The sequence below is a fragment of the Bos indicus x Bos taurus genome, chromosome 29 (genome assembly GCF_003369695.1).
Source record: "Bos indicus x Bos taurus breed Angus x Brahman F1 hybrid chromosome 29, Bos_hybrid_MaternalHap_v2.0, whole genome shotgun sequence".
NCBI lineage: Eukaryota > Metazoa > Chordata > Mammalia > Artiodactyla > Bovidae > Bos > Bos indicus x Bos taurus.
This window is the reverse complement of record NC_040104.1, coordinates 3,687,106-3,704,704: the sequence shown is the minus strand read 5'-3', so window position 1 is coordinate 3,704,704 and position 17,599 is coordinate 3,687,106. Positions and strand designations below refer to the sequence as shown.

The 17,599-nt window shown below is 52.9% G+C and overlaps 1 protein-coding gene across 7 annotated transcripts in view; it reads left to right on the top strand.

The window, feature by feature from the left end:
- Positions 1 to 17,599, top strand: part of PPFIA1 (PTPRF interacting protein alpha 1) — a 77,772-nt gene that overhangs the window by 36,000 nt on the left and 24,173 nt on the right. For 3 of the 7 annotated variants that reach the window (XM_027532928.1, XM_027532925.1, XM_027532924.1), the window contains exons 9-18: positions 1,293 to 1,427; positions 2,230 to 2,304; positions 2,572 to 2,655; positions 5,292 to 5,423; positions 6,593 to 6,655; positions 7,605 to 7,684; positions 9,867 to 10,002; positions 12,700 to 12,923; positions 14,647 to 14,878; positions 16,935 to 16,964. In XM_027532928.1, the coding sequence (XP_027388729.1) occupies positions 1,293 to 1,427; positions 2,230 to 2,304; positions 2,572 to 2,655; positions 5,292 to 5,423; positions 6,593 to 6,655; positions 7,605 to 7,684; positions 9,867 to 10,002; positions 12,700 to 12,923; positions 14,647 to 14,878; positions 16,935 to 16,964 (1,191 nt within the window). The remainder of the gene's footprint in view (positions 1 to 1,292; positions 1,428 to 2,229; positions 2,305 to 2,571; positions 2,656 to 5,291; positions 5,424 to 6,592; positions 6,656 to 7,604; positions 7,685 to 9,866; positions 10,003 to 12,699; positions 12,924 to 14,646; positions 14,879 to 16,934; positions 16,965 to 17,599) is intronic. The other 4 variants (XM_027532930.1, XM_027532927.1, XM_027532926.1 and 1 more) reach the window with 3 other exon arrangements.

The following is a 17,599-nucleotide window of genomic DNA, read 5'->3' as shown; positions in this document are numbered from 1 at the left end:
CCTTTTCACGAGGTTCCCACGTCGGGAATCAAGTCCCAGTGTGACGTTCTTATGACCCTAAAATACTGTGTTGAAAAGTGTGGATGTACATCATGGTAAATCAGCTGTACTGGAATGAAATACAGTTTTTAAAAATTGGGGGTGACTGCAACTTACAGGTTTGAATTATTTGGGACTTGGTTTAACCGTTTTGTGGAATTCCACTCCTGACTCTTTTGTTTTACTTGAACGTGAATTGGTTGGCTTATTAGTGTTTTTACTGAAAGAGCAGAGAGCGGCAGGGAACTTCACGGCAGCTGGCTGCCTGCTGGAAACTGGGGTCACTGTGACAAAAGGCAGGGTTAGAGCTCTGGTCTGATTAGGGTGTGCACCTCCTGTGGTTTGGTGAGCCTTACTTGCTCCTGTTCCTGTGTGGTCTCAGATAATCAGGACTTAACCAGGAGAACCAAATCTGGCTTTCAAAGCAAAGTGAGTCGGTCTGGTGTGTTGCAAAGGGTATCATTGGCCCCAACACAAAAATAAAATACTAGAAAGCCATTGAAATTTATGATGTGGAATGCTAATTAAGAGCATTACGATATACAAAGTAATGGCTGTAAAAGGCAGATCAGAAAATACCCTATACCATATGCTGTTGTTTTCTGAGAGTTTTAAAGCATGTCGTATTGTTTGTGTATGTACATAGAATAGTAACACACACAGAAGAAATAAGAAAGCTGCTTAGAAACAAATGTTAACCTCTCAGGAACCTGAGCTTATAGATAATTTAATTTTTTTTTCTTTTTTAAAAAAGAATCTGTCTAAATTTTCTACGTTGAAAGTTTTTCAGACTAATAAGATCTTTTAAAAGAATAATCATGCATTCACAAGTATCAGTTGACTGGCATTTCACCAGGCACACTCTTAGCAGGTCTGTATTTCAGAGGAGATGAAAGCCGTATTTTGGCTCACATGCCCGTGGCCATCTGTGGTCAGTAGGGTTCCCTTCAAATGATGATTCTGGTGACGTTTTAAGAAGGGTCAGTACTGAACCCTTCTTCCCTTGTCAACAAGAATGAATAAGCTTCTATAGAAAACTGGTCTTTAATATACAAGAACTTTTTTTTTAAAAAAAGACTCTTTTGGGGACGTTTAGGAAAAGCAAATACTCTGGCGGGAGGTATTCTGCCCAATGAGACTAAGCCCAGGAACACTGAGAGAAGATTTACCGTGACACAGCTGCCGAAGCAGAGCTAATCCAGTAGACACGTGCGTTCGGGTTTTGTCTCAGCGACTCTGCTCTCCCTTTGTAGACAGAGGATAAAAACCGGCAGTTGCAGGAGCGCCTGGAGCTGGCGGAGCAGAAGCTGCAGCAGACGCTGCGGAGGGCGGAGACGCTGCCCGAGGTGGAGGCTGAGCTGGCGCAGAGGGTGGCTGCGCTCTCCAAGGTGCTGCTCTGGGTCCGCGGGGCCGGGTGTGCGCAGAGGTGGCCGTGCTCTCCAAGGGGCTGCTCTGGGTCTGCGGGGTTGGGGGTGGGCGCGGGGAGGGCCTGTTCCCATGCTGTGCCACCGCGCCCCTGCTGCTCAGTCCAGGCAGGAGCGCAGACGCAGGGGTCGTGCTGCCCGTCTGAGATGGGAGCACTCCCGGAGTGTCCGACAGTCCCTGCTTCTGTGTCATCCCTACGTTAATCTCCCTCCGTTTTGTCCCGTGTTCTGTGTGTCTCCAGGACGCTTCAGCTCCGAGTCACTGCTGCTCAGAGTTCAGTCAGTCAGCAACTCAAAACCTTAGCAGGATAGTTCTTCGCAGACCCAGGAAAATCCCATTCTCTTAAGTCTTGGGGCCCCACTCCCAGCTCTCCGTCCCCGGGAGCCTGCGGGTGAGAGGCTGCCTCCCGGGGATGTGGCGCTGTGGGGGGCATCATCCCCACTGCCAGCCAGCCAGCCACCCTGTTCTTCTGGCGGGAAAGGTGTTGCCCCGCGCTGCCGGTGGGCACTGGCTGGGCATGGAGAGTCGGGCAGGGCCCGTGCTGGCGCGGCTGTTGGGAGCGTTGCGCAGAGCTCAGTGAGCAGCTGAGGGGCCCTCCGGTCGCGGGCGGCCGGCCGGCCGGCGTGTCGGGTGCTCGCAGACCCTCCCACAGCAGGGTCACTAACAGCCGCCAGGGGGCGCCCTGCTGCCTGTGATCTTCCTCTCAAGGCTTGGTTTCTCCTTTCCCCCGGCATCTCTGCTGTCCGTCCCCGGTCGGCCTTGTAGTCGGACCTTTTGTCTTCCGGAAGCTCTGCCACTAAGGAGGCTAAACTGTTCGAACTTACCTCCCAGCTTAGGAAGGTAGAACGTGTGCCTCGCGCGTCCCGCGCTTGCCGCTGCCTGCTGCCCGCGCTGGCTCGGGGCTCGCCACACGCAGTCCTTCCGTCGCCCACGTGTCACACGCAAAGCCACACAGGCGGCGTGAGCAGGCGTGCGGGCGTGCCTCCCGCGAACCCGGGGCCCGTGGTCCGCATAGAGCATGGCCCGCTTGCCGCCCCTGTGGTCACAGCCCACGTGCCGTCAGGACGGGGCGCTGCGAGCGGGACTGACCCTGTTCTTGGCCGACAGGCGGAAGAGAGACACGGCAACATCGAGGAGAGGCTGCGGCAGATGGAGGCCCAGCTGGAGGAGAAGAACCAGGAGCTGCAGCGGGTGCGTGTGCTGGCGGGGAGGCTGCGTCTGGGCCGGCACCACCTTTCTCTGCCGCTCCCGTCTCTGCCTTCGAGTGTGTGCGTGTGTGGCCCCATCTGCTGACCCGGGCACCCGCCTCCTCAGGAGCAGGGCCAGAGGTGGTCGCCCATAGGCGGTGGGCAGGGGCCAGGGGACCCCCACATCCAAGGAGGCTGCTTGTTGCTCTGAGAAGCCAGTCGGGGGAGCTTCTCAGGGTACAGGTGGCCTTTAGAGTGCCCCTCAGACAAACCTGAGGTGCCAGTCCGGGGCCCATGAAGCTGCAGGCATGGCACCCATGTGTGCAGCCTGCTTGCCTCAGAGGAGGCTCCTCCTGGGCAGGAGGAGAACTGTAGCTGCGCTGCGACAGAAGGCGCGTCAGGGAAGGGTGACCATGGGGGCTCGCGTCACCGATCCTGAGAGAGGTTTCCCGGAGGGGCTGGCCACACGGTGACATGGACCATCCAGGAAATGGAAGGGCGTCCCAGGTCCAGCCTCAGGCGTCGGTGCTGTCCCCACCACACCTGTGTTCTTGGGCCTGGCCTGCAGAGCCTCAGAGGCGGGCTCCCAGGGGGAATTGGTTCTGACTCCCATCATGAGACCCGCGGTGAGGTGCCCTCCCCGCCTCGGCAGAGAGCTCAACGTCTCCCGATCAGGGGTGCTCTTCCTTACTTTCATAACTGCTGCTCGAGGCTGTTGAGATCGGGATACTCTTTATGACTAAGCCAATTCAAAGTCAACTTTTATTTTGCTTTAAAAGTATTTGAATGCCGATGCCTTAATGTGGAATCTGTGACAGGTTTTATTTTCTTGGGCTCAAAAATCACTGCAGACAGTGACTGCAGCCATGAGATTAAAAAATGCTTGCTCCTTGGAAAGCTATAACAAACCTAGACAGCATATTAAAAAGTAGAAATATCACTTTGCTGACAAAGGTCCATATAGTCAAAGCTATCTTTTTTTTACAGTAGTCATATACGGATGTGAGAGTTGGACCATAAAGAAGACTGAATGCTGAAGAACTGATGCTTTTGAATTGTGTTGTTGGAGAAGGCTCTGTTTTAACAGAAAATAATATGTTTTTTAATTTGTTATGATGGAAAACTTCAAACACGCCCAAAAGTGGAAGGAGCAGTATAATAAATACCCGTGACCTATCAGTTAGCTTCAGCCATTTCCAACACAGGGCCAGCCTCAAACATATCATTCTTTTGTCTTCTTTCCATTTTTTTTTTATACAGTAGGTCCTAAAACAGCTTTTTTTCAAACCATGAAATTGATGTTCATTTTATAAAACACAGACTTGCCCACTTTGTTTTCACATTTAAAAATTGCTTGAGGTAATTACTTCTAGTTTTTTAATATGAATTATCATAGCTGGGAAAGATTGAAGGCAGGAAGAGAGTGGATGACAGAGGATGAGATGGTGGGATGGCATCACCAACTCAATGGACATGAATTTGAGCAAGTTCTGGGAGTTGGTGATGGGCAGGGAAGCCTGGCATGCTGCAGTGCATGGGGTTACACAGTCAGACAAGACTGAGCAACTGAACTGAACTGAATATGAATTATCGTTGGAAGAAAAGCTGTGACCAACCTAGACAGCATGTTGAAAAGCAGAGACATGACTTTGCCGTCAAAGGTCCACCTAGTTAAAGCTATGGTTTTTCCAGTAGTCATGTGTGGATGTGAGACTTGGACCATAAAGAAGGCTGAGTGCCAAAGAATTGATGCTTTTGAACTGCGGTATCGGAGAAGACTCTTGAGAGTCCCCTGGACTTCATGGAGATCAAACCAATCAATCCTAAAGGAAATCAGTCCTGAATATTCATTGGAAGGACTGATGCTAAAGCTGAAGCTCCAATACTTTGGCCAATATTTTTTCCAATACCTGATGCGAAGAACTGACTCACTGGAAAAGACCCTGATGCTGGGAAAGATTGAGGGCAGGAGAAGGTACAACAGAGGATGAGACGGTTGGATGGCATCACCGACTCAGTGGATGTGAGTCTGAGCAACCTCTGGGGAGTAGTGAAGGGCAGGGAAGCCTGGCATGCTGCAGTCCATGGAGTCACGAAGAGTGAGACGCAACTGAGCGACTGAACAACAGCAGTCATTACAAAGAAGTCAAGTGATGTCGGAAGTAAAGAAACGTGAAAGTCTATCTCCACTCTCCTTTTTCCAAAATGAATTTTCTCACCTTTTGCTTTATAAATTGAATTCATTTCACCCCCTTAATCCAGACTCAGGCTTCTGTTTACATATTGGGAAATTCCTCCACCAACATGTGTGTAAGCTGATCCCCTTTAAAGTCTGCTTGATTCTGAGTGTAAATCTGCTTGCTCCCCAAGCCCCTCCGACAGGTAATGGCTGGTGACAGTAAGGTCCCCAGGTGCTCTGCCAAACAAGCGTTGGGAGTGACCTTTGACCAGTGAAGTCCCTGCCTCCCTCTGCACCTGCCTGTCTGCTCTGGTGATGCTCGAGCCCACCAGAGGTGGCCGTGGGAGGGGACCGCCTCGGGAACCGGGGCACAGGCCGCTCACGTCGCAGCTCCCCGGTGCTTTTACAATAATGACCGTGCTTGTGCTTGACGTTGATGAGTTTTTGTTTTCCTGTTTTAGGCAAGGCAGAGAGAAAAAATGAATGAAGAACACAATAAACGCCTATCAGATACCGTGGATAAGCTTCTGTCCGAGTCAAACGAGAGGCTTCAGCTCCATCTGAAGGAGAGAATGGCTGCTCTGGAGGATAAGGTGAGCCGGCCCCGCAGCTGCTTTACCAAGAGGCGTCTGACCCGGCCTGGCCTGGTTTGTGGGGGGAGCCGCGGGGAATCTCCAGGACAGGAGTTGGAAAGCTGTTCCCATAGAGGGCCCCACAGTGAGTGTCTTTATTGGGTACGAATAATTGAGTAGCAGTTATTTCACGCTACTCAGTAAGCGTGATGGCATCCATAGGCAGTGTGTAAAGGAACAGACATAGCCGTGTGCCCAGGTCCACCCTCACCCCTTCGTTTCTTTCTTAGAAGTTTATTTCTGGGGCTTTCCTGGCGGTCCGGTGGTTGAGAGTCTGCCTTGCAAGCTCAGGGATGCAGGTTCGATCCCTGTTTGGGGAGCTAAGATCCCGCGTGTCGCGGGGTGAGCACGACAAAGGAACCCCGCGTGATGCAGCCGAGGCCCGACGCGGCCGCATCAATAAGTTTAGTTCAGTAGCTTTTATATAACGTGATAGAAAAGATTGAATTAGCTAAAAGAAAGCATTCTCATATTCCAACTCCAGCCTTCTCTCTTTTCATTTGGTTTGGGAAATGTCTGAGAACCTCCATCAGAGCAGCTCAGTGGGCAACACTCTGGTTCAGGTTCGGTGGAAACCTGTCCCAGCTGCACCAGTGCCCTAAAGACAAGGCCCAGCACCTTCCCTGAGGTCAGCGCTTGGGCAACGCTTGTCTGAGAGAGACCAGTGGTCACTACGAGTTCTGCGGCACGTTTTCCCCCACAAAACCCAAGATGACACACACACCTCACTAGAGTCCACACAGGGAAGGCCCCTCACTTCACCCTGACCTGTGGGCCGGCCCTGAGGTGGGGATAGTTTTGTCTTGGGTTTGAAGTTTGCATGTGAAACCTGCACCAACTTCCTGAGTGATCACTGAACTGCAAAAGCTGAAAGCAAGTTTAAAGCAGTTTCACTTACCCCAAGGAGCTGGCCTCCTTGTATCTAGAAGATCAGTCCGGGAAGAAGATTGTCTGTGTACAAGTCAGTGTTAAAAGTTGTCATCTGGCCTTGTGCTAGCACTTCACGCTGGGCGTGAGGCCCACCACGCATCCTGAGGGGCTTTATGCTTTCAGACAGAAGTGTAGCTGCCCCGCGGTCCACGCGGCATCTGTAAGAATTGATACTAAAGCACTCCTTGTATCTTTTTCAGAATTCTCTCCTTCGGGAAGTTGAAAATGTGAAAAAGCAATTAGAAGAAATGCAAAACGACAAGGTACTTGAATGTCTGAATCGTTCAGAAGTTTGTTAAGAGCCGAATTGAGCTGGAATTCATCTGGACTACTGCAGATGCTTAGTGGAAGTCGAGTTACATTTTCTTTATGGCTCGTCCACTGCTGCATCGTGTACAGCGTTTCTGGTTTTGAACATTGAATGTATTTGCATTATAGGTGGATTTAGAGTGTGTGGCCATCCTGTGTGGATCAGAATCCTGAATAGTCCTTTCCGGGTTCATTCGAAAGCTGAACAAAGCATGAGCCTTTCACGTGGACAGTACTGTCTGTCAGAAAGATAATACGAGCCACGTACACAGTCTAAAATATCCTAAAATCGAACGGGCTACTTTATGTTCTGTTTTTCACCGTGGGTCTTGAAATCTCCTGTGTGATTCCCACACCGAGCTTTGCACCGGCCTGTCTCGCACTCCGTGGCTGCACGAGGCACGTGACTGCCGTGGCCTACAGCACAGAGCTGCCGGGTTGAGTTGAGTGACCCGCAAGCTTGACCCATGTGACTTGTTTTACCAGTGAGGAACTGAAGTGGGGTGCAGAGGAATGAGTGTGAGGAATGCCTGGGAGTGAGTGTGAGCTCCGTGGAGATGGTTTAAAGCAATGAGAGGAGCGAGGGCAACAGAGTGAGTCCTGCCCCCCCAACCCCCGCCCCAAGTCAGCTTCTCTCTGACGTCATTGCTGGTGATGGCTTGCCACGTTTCCTCCAGAAGCTTTTCTACACCTGAGATGGAACTTCCTCCTCATTATGGTTTATGAGGTTTAACATTGTTCTGAGAGTTTATACTTGCTATGGGACTCTTAGGGAACATTTTCTCAGAATTAGAATGTTGGGAGTTGATACCTACTCACGTAACCTGTTCTGCACATTTTGGTGCAAGTCATTTTACATCCGGAAAGCAAGTGCTGCAGGCTGTGTCATTTGCTGTTTCGTAGGACCAGCTGATTCTAAACCTGGAGACCCTGAGAGCCGAACTGGACCAGACGAGGCTGCGAGGGGCTCCCCTCCACCAAGGGTAGGCTGCTCCCCCGGGCAGCTCCCCTCAGTGCTGTCGAGCGTGACAAGGGCCCGTCTGGCGTGTGGACAGTATGACTGGGTGTTGCTCATGGTCGCACCTCAAGGAGCCTGTAGCTTCGTGGCCAGCGAGAGGGAAGAGACAAGCATCGTTCCTTAGGGTTGAACTTGGTACCAGGGAAAGTGGTGGTCACACTATTGACAACACTCAAAACCACAGGCAGAGGTTTGGAAGTGGGGACCGACCAGTTGATGTTTGGGTGTATTCATTTGAGGGGCCTGACAGACTGTGGCACTGATGTTTCTGAAGAGTCGCAGAAGGTTAGTGACCTGTAGTCTTTTTTACGTGAATGGAGACTGAGACGTGACTTGCTGTTGGCCGCAGTGGGAGGAATCACCTGGCTTGTGAATGAGACGAGCAGATTACTGAGCATCCTGATTTTTTCTTACTCCTGTTATAGGGGCAGTAATTCTTACTAAGTATTTAGATTTTTCTTTGGCTTCTTCATGGAAAATGGTCACAAGTGAGAGTTAAATTTTAGCAAAGGTTATTAAAGTGCTTAACTGGTGACATTCATTCATCTATAGGAAGTTGACTTCTGCTTGAATCCTGACTTAGGAGGCTGTTTGGAGCCCACACGTGTATTTCTACATTTGTGTGCTTAGGGGATCCTAACGGTCCAGGGCCCCCGCCCAGCCTTCTTCTGGAGAAAAGGGATATCATTGCAAACAAAGACAGAGCCAGAAGCTGGCCCTGTGTCTGCAACCACGGCAGGTGGAGTTCAAGGGGAGCACGTGCCCTGCGGGACGGATGGGGGACATGGCCGGCCTTGCCCACAGAGCTCCTCCAGGGTGAGGGCCTGGTGCTGTCAGGGGGAAACCCCCTGCTCCCGGGGTGGACGAGGCGAGTGTGAGGAGAACTGTGCGGACAGTGGAGGAAGAGGAGGTGGACACGGCCTCCTGCTCTCGGGGCTTTGGGTAACGAGGAGGGCGCTGGTGCTGGGACCCGAAGGCCTGCGCGGTTGGGAGTTCAGAGGGAGAAGCCTGGTCACCAGTCCCCTGCGTGTCAGTGAGAGAGAGAGACGAGAAGAGGAGGCAGGCGCGGGGCAGGAGGGGCCGCTGTCCTCTGAAGATGGGGGCCTGCAGAGGCTGGGCGAGGGAGGGGTGTCTCCAGGAGGCAGCTCTTGAGGGGTCAGTGACTCGGTGGCAAAGGTGGGGCCTCAGGGCCGGGCTTGCAGGCAGGGCAGGCTGGCTTGGGGGCGGGGGCGGGGTGGTCGGGGTAGTGGGGACTGAAGCCTGGCTCGGGGGCAGGGCGGGCTCAGTGTATTTGGCAGGACCTCCCAGTGGAATTGCTCACCTTGTCTCTGAGACCTTCTCCCGGAGGAAAGAGCCTCGGGTGAGGAGGGGGAGAGCGATGGAGGCTGCACTCCACGAGGGGACTGGGAGGTGATGGTGGGGGGGTGACCCAGCCCGGAGGCGTTTGTGGCCTTCAGAGGACCCGCGAGTGTGCACGGTCCCAAGCAGGACTGTGTTGTAGCTTCCGCCCGCTTCCCAAGTGTGCTGCGGTAGGAGTTGAGCAGAGAAAGGAGCGGGTCCATTAGGAGGGAGGGGAGATGGGAGGGAAGCAGGTGTGGCTTGGGGAGATTCCAGACTTGCGTCTCCTGGGAAACACCTGTGCGGCTCAGCTCCGAGCTGTGGGTCTGAGGGCTGTGTGCCATGGGCTGTCTGAGGCGCTGTGAGAAGTGCTGAGAGCGGTGCAGACAGTGTTCCAGGGAGACAGGTGATTGTGGTCCGTGGACGTCATGCGGGAGATGGAGGGCAGAGCAGGCACGGGTCGGAGGTGGTGTGGGTGCCCAGGAGCCAGCGGAGCAGGTGCAGACCCGCCCCAGGACCTGAGGGCAGGCTCCACGGGGGACCGAGGCCCCGAACGCTGGGCAGCCAGCCATACCCTCGCCTTAGCACTGCCTTCTCCACGGGAGCTTCCCAGCTGGCGGTGCTGAGACCTGAGTATTCGCAGGGCAGCGGGCGGCCTGCTGCTGCTGTTGGAGCCAGGAGGGCAGAGCCCGCCCCGGGGCCCCCTTTTCTGTGAAATTGCTAATTTTCCAAATCGACAGGCTCTGGCTTGACTGACAGAGTGAGCTCTCTTTTCTCCTAACATCATTCTTCTTTCCCGTGTGTTCCAGCCGACCACACCTGGGCAGTGTCCCGGACTTCAGGTTCCCTGTGGCTGACGGGCCAGCAGACTCCTTCAGCGGCGCAGCGGTCCTGCGGCGCCCCCAGAAAGGCCGGCTGGCAGCGCTGCGCGACGAGCCGTCCAAGGCGAGGACCCCCCCCCGCCCCCCGCCCCCCGCCCCCCGCCCGTCCCTGGTGGGCACTTTGTGAGGCCTCTGCCCCCTCACACTGTGGTCCTGACGTGGTTTTGGAACCAAGTGTTGATAGATTGCTTTACGTCTTCCCATTTTTGTTTTTCTGACTCAGAGTTTACTTTTAAGGCTTTTTTTTTTTTTTTTTAAAAGAACCAATTGATAACGTGTGGCTTCCTGTGAGGCCCAGCACAGTACTAATTAGCACAGTTTTGAAATCATCCTATGAGTGAATGGATCCACACATGCCTCATGTTTTAGTGAGAAGATTCTTGTTGGAAGTTTCAGTTCAGTTCAGTCGCTCAGTCGTGTCCGACTCTTTGCGACCCCATGAATCGCAGCACGCCAGGCCTCCCTGTCCATCACCAACTCCCGGAGTTCACTCAGACTCACGTCCATCGAGTCGGTGATGCCATCCAGCCATCTCATCCTCTGTCGTCCCCTTCTCCTCCTGCCCCCAACCCCTCCCAGCATCAGAGTCTTTTCCAATGAGTCAACTCTTCACATGAGGTGGCCAAAGTACTGGAGTTTCAGCTTCAGCATCGTTCCCTCCAGAGAAATCCCAGGGCTGATCTCCTTCAGCGTGGACTGGTTTAAGCACCTTCGTATTTTCGCCTTGTTCATGGCGTGTGTTTTTTCATGTCTCTGTGTTCTGAGCTTCCACATTCAGTGGGCAGCTAGTTTAGGCCAGACATTGTTGGAACTAGGACCCCCGCAGGGACTTAAAATCCGTGTGCGTTCTTCATCCACTGCTACGTGACGAATCACTGCAGAGCTTAGTGACTCCACAGGGAGCAGCTCACAGTCCCCAGTGCCTGTGCATTGTCGCAGGCGGGCCTGACTCAGGGCCTCCTGAGGGCGCTGACACGGGAAGGCCCCCCGGGGCTGGATGGCAGGCTCTCGGACTCACCTGGCTGCTGGGGACTGGCCCGGGTCCCTGCCGTGTGGACCTATTCAAGGCCTGGCTTTCCTCGGAACACCCTCTGAGAGCGAGAGCGCGGGGTGTAGCCCAGGGCCTTTCACACCCCGGTCTCGAGGCCGCACACCTTCACTTCTGTTCGTGAGAGTGAGGTGCGAAGTCCTGTGTCACTCGGGCTGAGCAGGAGTTGCGCCCTCTGCCTCTTGAAAGGAGGAGGATGGAAGAATTTGTGGGCCCCTTTCTAAACCCACGCAGCCTGAAGGACAGTAATGAGCAGGGAAAGGAGACCAGAGTGTCCGAGTTGTCCGAGGTGGGGGGGATGATCGTGTGTGAACAGGGTGGCCGGCGAGGTGACACCAGGAGGGTGACCTTGAACCAGAGACACAGGCAGGAAGAGAAGTAGCCACTCGGAGACAGATAAAGGGTCGAGTCAACCAGTGGGGACAAGGGAGAGAGCGGGCCGCGTCAGGGAGGACCCGGGCTCAGGCCTGAGCAGCTCAAGGCCGGAGCCTGTTTCCTGCGGTGAGGAGGGCTGCCGGGCAGGAGCTCAGAGCTGGGCCTCCGCCCTGTGGAGGTGGACGGGCCTGTCCAGGGGACGTGATGGTCAGCAGCTGAGTGTTCCAGCCTGCATCCGGGAGAGGACTCACTCAACGCAAGGTGGACTGGGGTTGCGGGCATGCCGATGGCATTTAAAGGCATGAACACGATTAAGTCACCAGGCGGGTTCCAGTGGAGAGAGGTGGGGTGCAAGGGTAGAGCCGGGGGCGCCCCACTTCCCGAGGCTCAGTAGGGTGCAGGGGGCTCAGGAGGAGCCCCCGGGAGGGCGGGGCCTGGAGCCGAGGGAGAGACATGCTGGGCAGGTGGGGGGGAGGCTTGCTAACGTGGGGTCCTCAGAGCCCCCGGGAGTGCCCTGTGGGGTGGGCACACCGCCTGCTTGCAGACTGGGCGGGGAGGGGGACAGTAGAGGCCGCTCCTGGGGAGCTCTCAGAGACCCACGGTGGGCGCTGCAGGGAGCCCTGGAGGAGGAATCTGCTGGTTCCCGTGTGTGATTTTAAGGCAGGAGAAGGGAGAGGACGTGCTGCCCGGGCTGATGGGGGTGAACCTGTAGGCAGAGAAGGGTGTGAGCTGTGGGAGGGGGCAGGCGGCACGGGGCCCAGCAGGCACTCTCCGTGTGTCCCTGATGACAGAGCCGCCTTGCGGTGTGAGGGGCCGTCCCCCAGGACAGCCCAAGTGCCTGCACCCCTGGAGGAGAGCGCGGGGGCTGGCCCTCCTGTCCCCCGGCAGCCCCCACTCACCCCTGTCTGTGCATGCTCAGAGCAGCCTGGAAACAGAGGGCTGGGAACCCGCGAGGACTGCACTCACCAGTGATGACCGCCGAGGTGGTCGGCGGCTGCGGAGCTGAAGGATGTCTTTTTCTTCCTTTCCTGCAGCCTGGCTGATGGATGTATTTTTTTAATTTTCGGTTTTTGTCTCTGACTCCATCAGCCCATCCTTGTGAATAACCTCATAGGATTGCCTCCCGTCCACACTAAGACCTGAATGTCACCAGGCCGTCTAAGAACTGGATTCTCCTCCTGCCCGTTTCTTGAGTACTGCTCGCTTAAGAGATGGCAGTGTCTCATGAGCATGGCCTGCTTATCCACAGTCAGGGCTTCCATGTAACTTGGGTTCCGTCCCTGATTCCCGTGAGCTGCCCTGAACGTCGCTGACGAGCTGTGGTCCTCTCGTGCACAGGTGCAGACGCTGAACGAGCAGGACTGGGAGCGCGCGCAGCAGGCCAGCGTGCTGGCCAACGTGGCCCAGGCGTTCGAGAGCGACGTGGACGTGTCTGACGGCGAGGGCGACAGGGACGCCCTCTTCAGCTCGGCCGCTCTGCTGTCGCCCAGCGGGCAGGCTGATGCCCAGACTCTGGCCATGATGCTTCAAGAGCAGCTGGACGCTATCAACAAAGAGATCCGGTGGGTGTGCCCGAAACTCGGCTCCTCTGAGGACCTGTCTTGTCCTCAGAGAAGTCTGAGTGTTCCACAGGAAGAAAACTGACCTCAGGTCTGCTTCAAGAGTTTTCGGTTCCGAGATTGCCCTTGATTATAGAGCTCGGTCAGCCGGGGTGTTCTGTTCATGGTGTGGTGGCAGCACTCTGTGTGGGGGGTCGTGGGGTGCCCCTCCACCCACTCTGAGCCCCAAGGTGGGCGAGGTGCCGAGGCAATGTCCCCTGCGGCCCATGCTCCCTCCTGCGTCCCTCAGTGCCCCCCACGTTCTGGTGAAAAGCCACCTGGAACAGAAAGCTGGGGTCTGGGGGGTTGGCAGATTGCCACTCGGATCTGCATCTTCCTTTCTAGGTTAACACAGTGTGAAAACTGGCTCGTTGTAGGACAGTGGTCCACGGACATGTGCTTGAGTTTTTCTCATCAGTGTATTTAAGGTGTTTTCTTTAGACGCCATCTTGGCAGTTATAACAATTTACAAAACAGGGTAGACTCCAAAGGCCTGCCTCGTGGTGAGAAGGGGGCCTCGGGTCTGGGTGCAGCCGGGTGGCTGGGGGCCCTGAGGCCTACCCGGTGCCACACAGCCGTGCCCCCGTCCCCAGTGTGTGTTCAGAGTGGCCGCAGGCCGGTGAGCCTGCGCGGGACCTGGCAGAGCTGCTGCTCAGATGGTGCTTGTCATGCCAGCCCAGGCCGAGATGCCCGATCCTGTCGGCCGAGTGCAGGGGGCACGGGGGAAGGGCAGGGGATGAGTGGCCAACCAGCAGATGCAGGTGGTGCCACCTGCGCTTCTGACGCCGTGGATGGACTGCTCGTGGGCCGCGCTGGAGCACAGACGGACTCAGAGAGATGTCTTCCCCGTCCCCACAGGAAATATGGAACGGTTATGTATTAATATTTTTACAGCATATTGTCAGGTGAAAGTGATTTTCCCTTATGCAACAAGTTGATTTGATGTAAGTGTTAAATTCTGTCCATCAACTTATTATCAACAGTGAAAAACTTTCAGGATGTATAAGTAGAAATGAAACTGGAGAGGTTACAACCTGTAAGAACCTTGTATTTTAATATGAAAATCATTTTATTTGCATAATCGAGTATTTAAACTGCTGTATAAAATCATCCGCAACACATTAGGGGAGAAGAGCAGAAACCGTGAATCGTAGGTTAATGCAGCACAATTGACGTGAATCCAGAGAACTCAGTCAAGTGATGCGTTTGTCCAAATACAACTTTAAAAAAAGAGATCAACTCAGCCCTTCATCTGGTCTGGAGACTTGTGTTTAGGAACTCCAGCTTGTTCGTGAATTGCTGTTTTGATTATCAGAGTTCCTGATTCCCAGTGGAAAAAACTTGAGGTGCCGACATGCATCTCTGCCCTGAGATCAGGGAAGGTAAAGGTTGTCAACTTCAGGTATCTCCTCACAGGGAGAGAGTCGCCACCCAGGCCCTGTCAGAATGTTAGAGTAAAGAAGGAAAATCAAATGTGAATGAACAGGGGCCCCTTTGTAAGGCTCAGTGATAAGCTATTCTAAGTTAGACAATATTCAAAAGAGGCAAGGTTGAACCTTTTTGCTGAGATCTTAATTGAGCAACTTTCTGGAATTTGCTAATCGTGACAGTATGCAAGCCCCAAATTTGTTGTCCAGATACGTTCCTCTGCTGACAAAGGCAGGTGACGGGTTTTGTTCTATTTTAGGTTGATCCAAGAGGAAAAGGAGAACACGGAGCAGCGGGCGGAGGAGATCGAGAGCAGGGTGGGCAGCGGGAGCTTAGACAACCTTGGTCGTTTTAGATCAATGAGCTCCATTCCCCCGTATCCCGCCTCCTCGCTGGCTGGCTCCTCCCCGCCCAGCAGCGGGCGCTCCACGCCCCGAAGGATGCCACACAGTCCGGCGAGGGAAGTAGACCGGCTGGGCATCATGACTCTGGTACGTGTCTGCCTCCTCCCTGCCACGTCCCTCCCCCAGCAGCCTGGTTTTCCTTTCTTTGTTTGTTTTTTGTTTTTTCTCTTTTTACCCAGAAGAAAATCAGGTACATTTTTGCTACGCTCAGAGGTCTAAGATTTTTAAAACTGGCTAGTCTTTAATCATTCCGTAATTGCACAGCGACAAATTAGTCTTGGTATTTGGACCACTGGCTTAGCACGTCATCAGCCAGAGCCTGCCTCTGTAAGGTTGGGCCTGGCCTGTGCTGGGCACAGCAGCTGCAGGGAAGTTTCTGTTCTCAGGGAGCAGACAGCTTCGTGAAAGTAACCATAGGCAGCTCTCATGGCGTGGGAAAGCCGTGCAGCACGTTTTCCACTGGGGATGCCTGGCTGCAGGGTGCAGGGCCTGCGGTGGGAACAAAACCGAGAATCTGCACCGGCCTGCCTGCTGATGGACCTGGCCGTGCGCTCAGGCCAGCTCTGCCTGTGAAACCAGGTTAAAAGCCCGGTGCCCCAGGGCCCCAGAGAAGACGTCGAGCTGCCTCACTTTCCCGAGTCTAAAAACAGGATGACGCCCTCGGGCTTTTGGTGACAGAGTGTGCGGCTCTGTTGCGGCTTTCTTCGTGTTTAGCTGAGGTTTTCCGAGTGCGTTGCTGTTTACCCCGTGAATCACGTGTACAGCACTCTGCTTTGTAACTGCACTTGTAGTTATCACTTTTCTCTGTTACCACCCATCTCATGTTAGCCGCATTGTTAGCCAGCGTATAATTACGTTAACTGTGAATCCTTTTAATTTAATTTAATTTTAGCAGCACGTGAAGTGGCAACTAGTCCATCTTGTGGTCTTTTGACACTGTTTTTATGATTTGCGTCATTGGCTAGTTAGTTGGTATTTACAATTCTTTGACGATTTCACTGTGGTTCCATGCTTGATTTCTGTCCGAGTGTTTGTAAAAGAACAGTTCTGTGTATGCTTTCCTTGCTGTTGGAGTTCTCTGACCGTGTGTCTGCTTTCATCATCGGTGTTGATTTCCTGTCTCATCCCGTTGTCTGTTGAGTCATCGTCAGTCCAGACCCCAGCCTCCCGCCCCCCGCCCCCGAGTCTGTAGTTACCCGTCCATCTCCCTCCCGTCCCCCCGCTTGCTCTGGTCACGGCAGTGCTGTGGTCCACAGCGTGTGTCCCCTCAGTGGGGTTTCTGCTCTGTCTTCATGTCTCACTAAACAGTGTTCTTCACCCATAGCAGGAAGTTTGAACCAGCGTATCACTGTACAGTTACAGCATAGTGTAGATGCGTCGTGCACTACGTAACGTGGAATTCATGCATGAAACTGCTCGCATAAGGAGGTGGCCCTCCAAGTGTAGCAGTAATGGACTCCTGCCACAGCGGCCTTTCAGTGTTGTGTTTGTATTTAAGCCTGTAAACCTCATCAGCTTTTGCACGGTTAACATCTCTACTAGACTCTTACAAAGCACCTTCTATGGTTCACGAAACGTGGAGCCTGCACCTGCTTATGCTAGCTTTCATTCTTACATATTTTCCCAGGGAATCTGCTTTAATAAATTTATTTTGAGAAGTTTTAAATCAAATTCTATGTCAGGATTTTACGTTAATGTTCAATAGGTGGTTAGATTTGTTCAGTGTTAAAATAGGTATTATGGTAACTTCCTCCTTATCAGTTAAATTACTAATTTAAAGTATAACATGTTTTTTATTAAGAAAAACTAACTTATAGAGAAGTTTGGCTGAGAATAGACAACTGATAAGGCCTTTTGTGGTACAGAATGCTGTGCTTTAATAAATCATGATGTTGTAATAGAATTGTATCTTCCTGAGAAATAATTTATAGTGTTTCTCTAGTAAATCTTGAATAGATTATTTAACTTCTGTGGTCAAAAAAAATGTTCTGTTTCCAGTCACGTGCTCTCTTAACTCTTCACCTCGTTACATGTTTGCCGGCATTTTTGCTTTACTGTATTTGCCTATACTGATTCTTGAATTTTTAGCTTCAAAGTCAGAGTAAATCTGGTTTCTCTTCATTTCTTTGCATGCATCTGTCAGCCTAGTGATTTAAGGAAGCATCGTCGAAAGGTAAACTAATTTAGTAATTTGGCTTTAGTTTCCCTGTGAAGCATTAAAGAGTCCTTATCGCTTAATGTGCATGAACACCGTGTGGTTATGTCCTGGTGAATAATTGACGTTTTAATGGTGGTGATGAAACACCCACCACTGAAAATGTGCTGATGGTTCTGTTGGAAATAGGTCATTCGCTGGGACAATTGTAACAGTTTGCCTCTCTCCCACTTGTTTGCCTTCTGATCATCTCATGCTTGTTTATAATAGACATAGTATTATTTATTATTTTTAAAATGTTCTTTACTTATTTTTTCTGGCCATGCTGCACAGCTTATGGGACCTTAGTTCCCCAACCAGGGATCAGACCAGCGTCCCCGCAGTGAACGTGCCAGGTCCTAACCTCTGGGCCACCGTGGCATTTCCGCTCAGTGTTTTTTAAAAGAAATGACTGAATCAGAGCCACAGATGTTAGATTTGGGGGAAGCCAGTTCAATGACGGTGGGTAGCAGTGTGCAGGAGACTCTGCACCAGGCCCCGTGTCCATTCCTCTCCCTGTCTGTCATCTAATCCCACAGACACCAGGCGAGGTCCAGGCTGCTGCTGTCCCCATCAGCAGACATGGACACTGAGGCAGAGAGGCCGGGCACCCT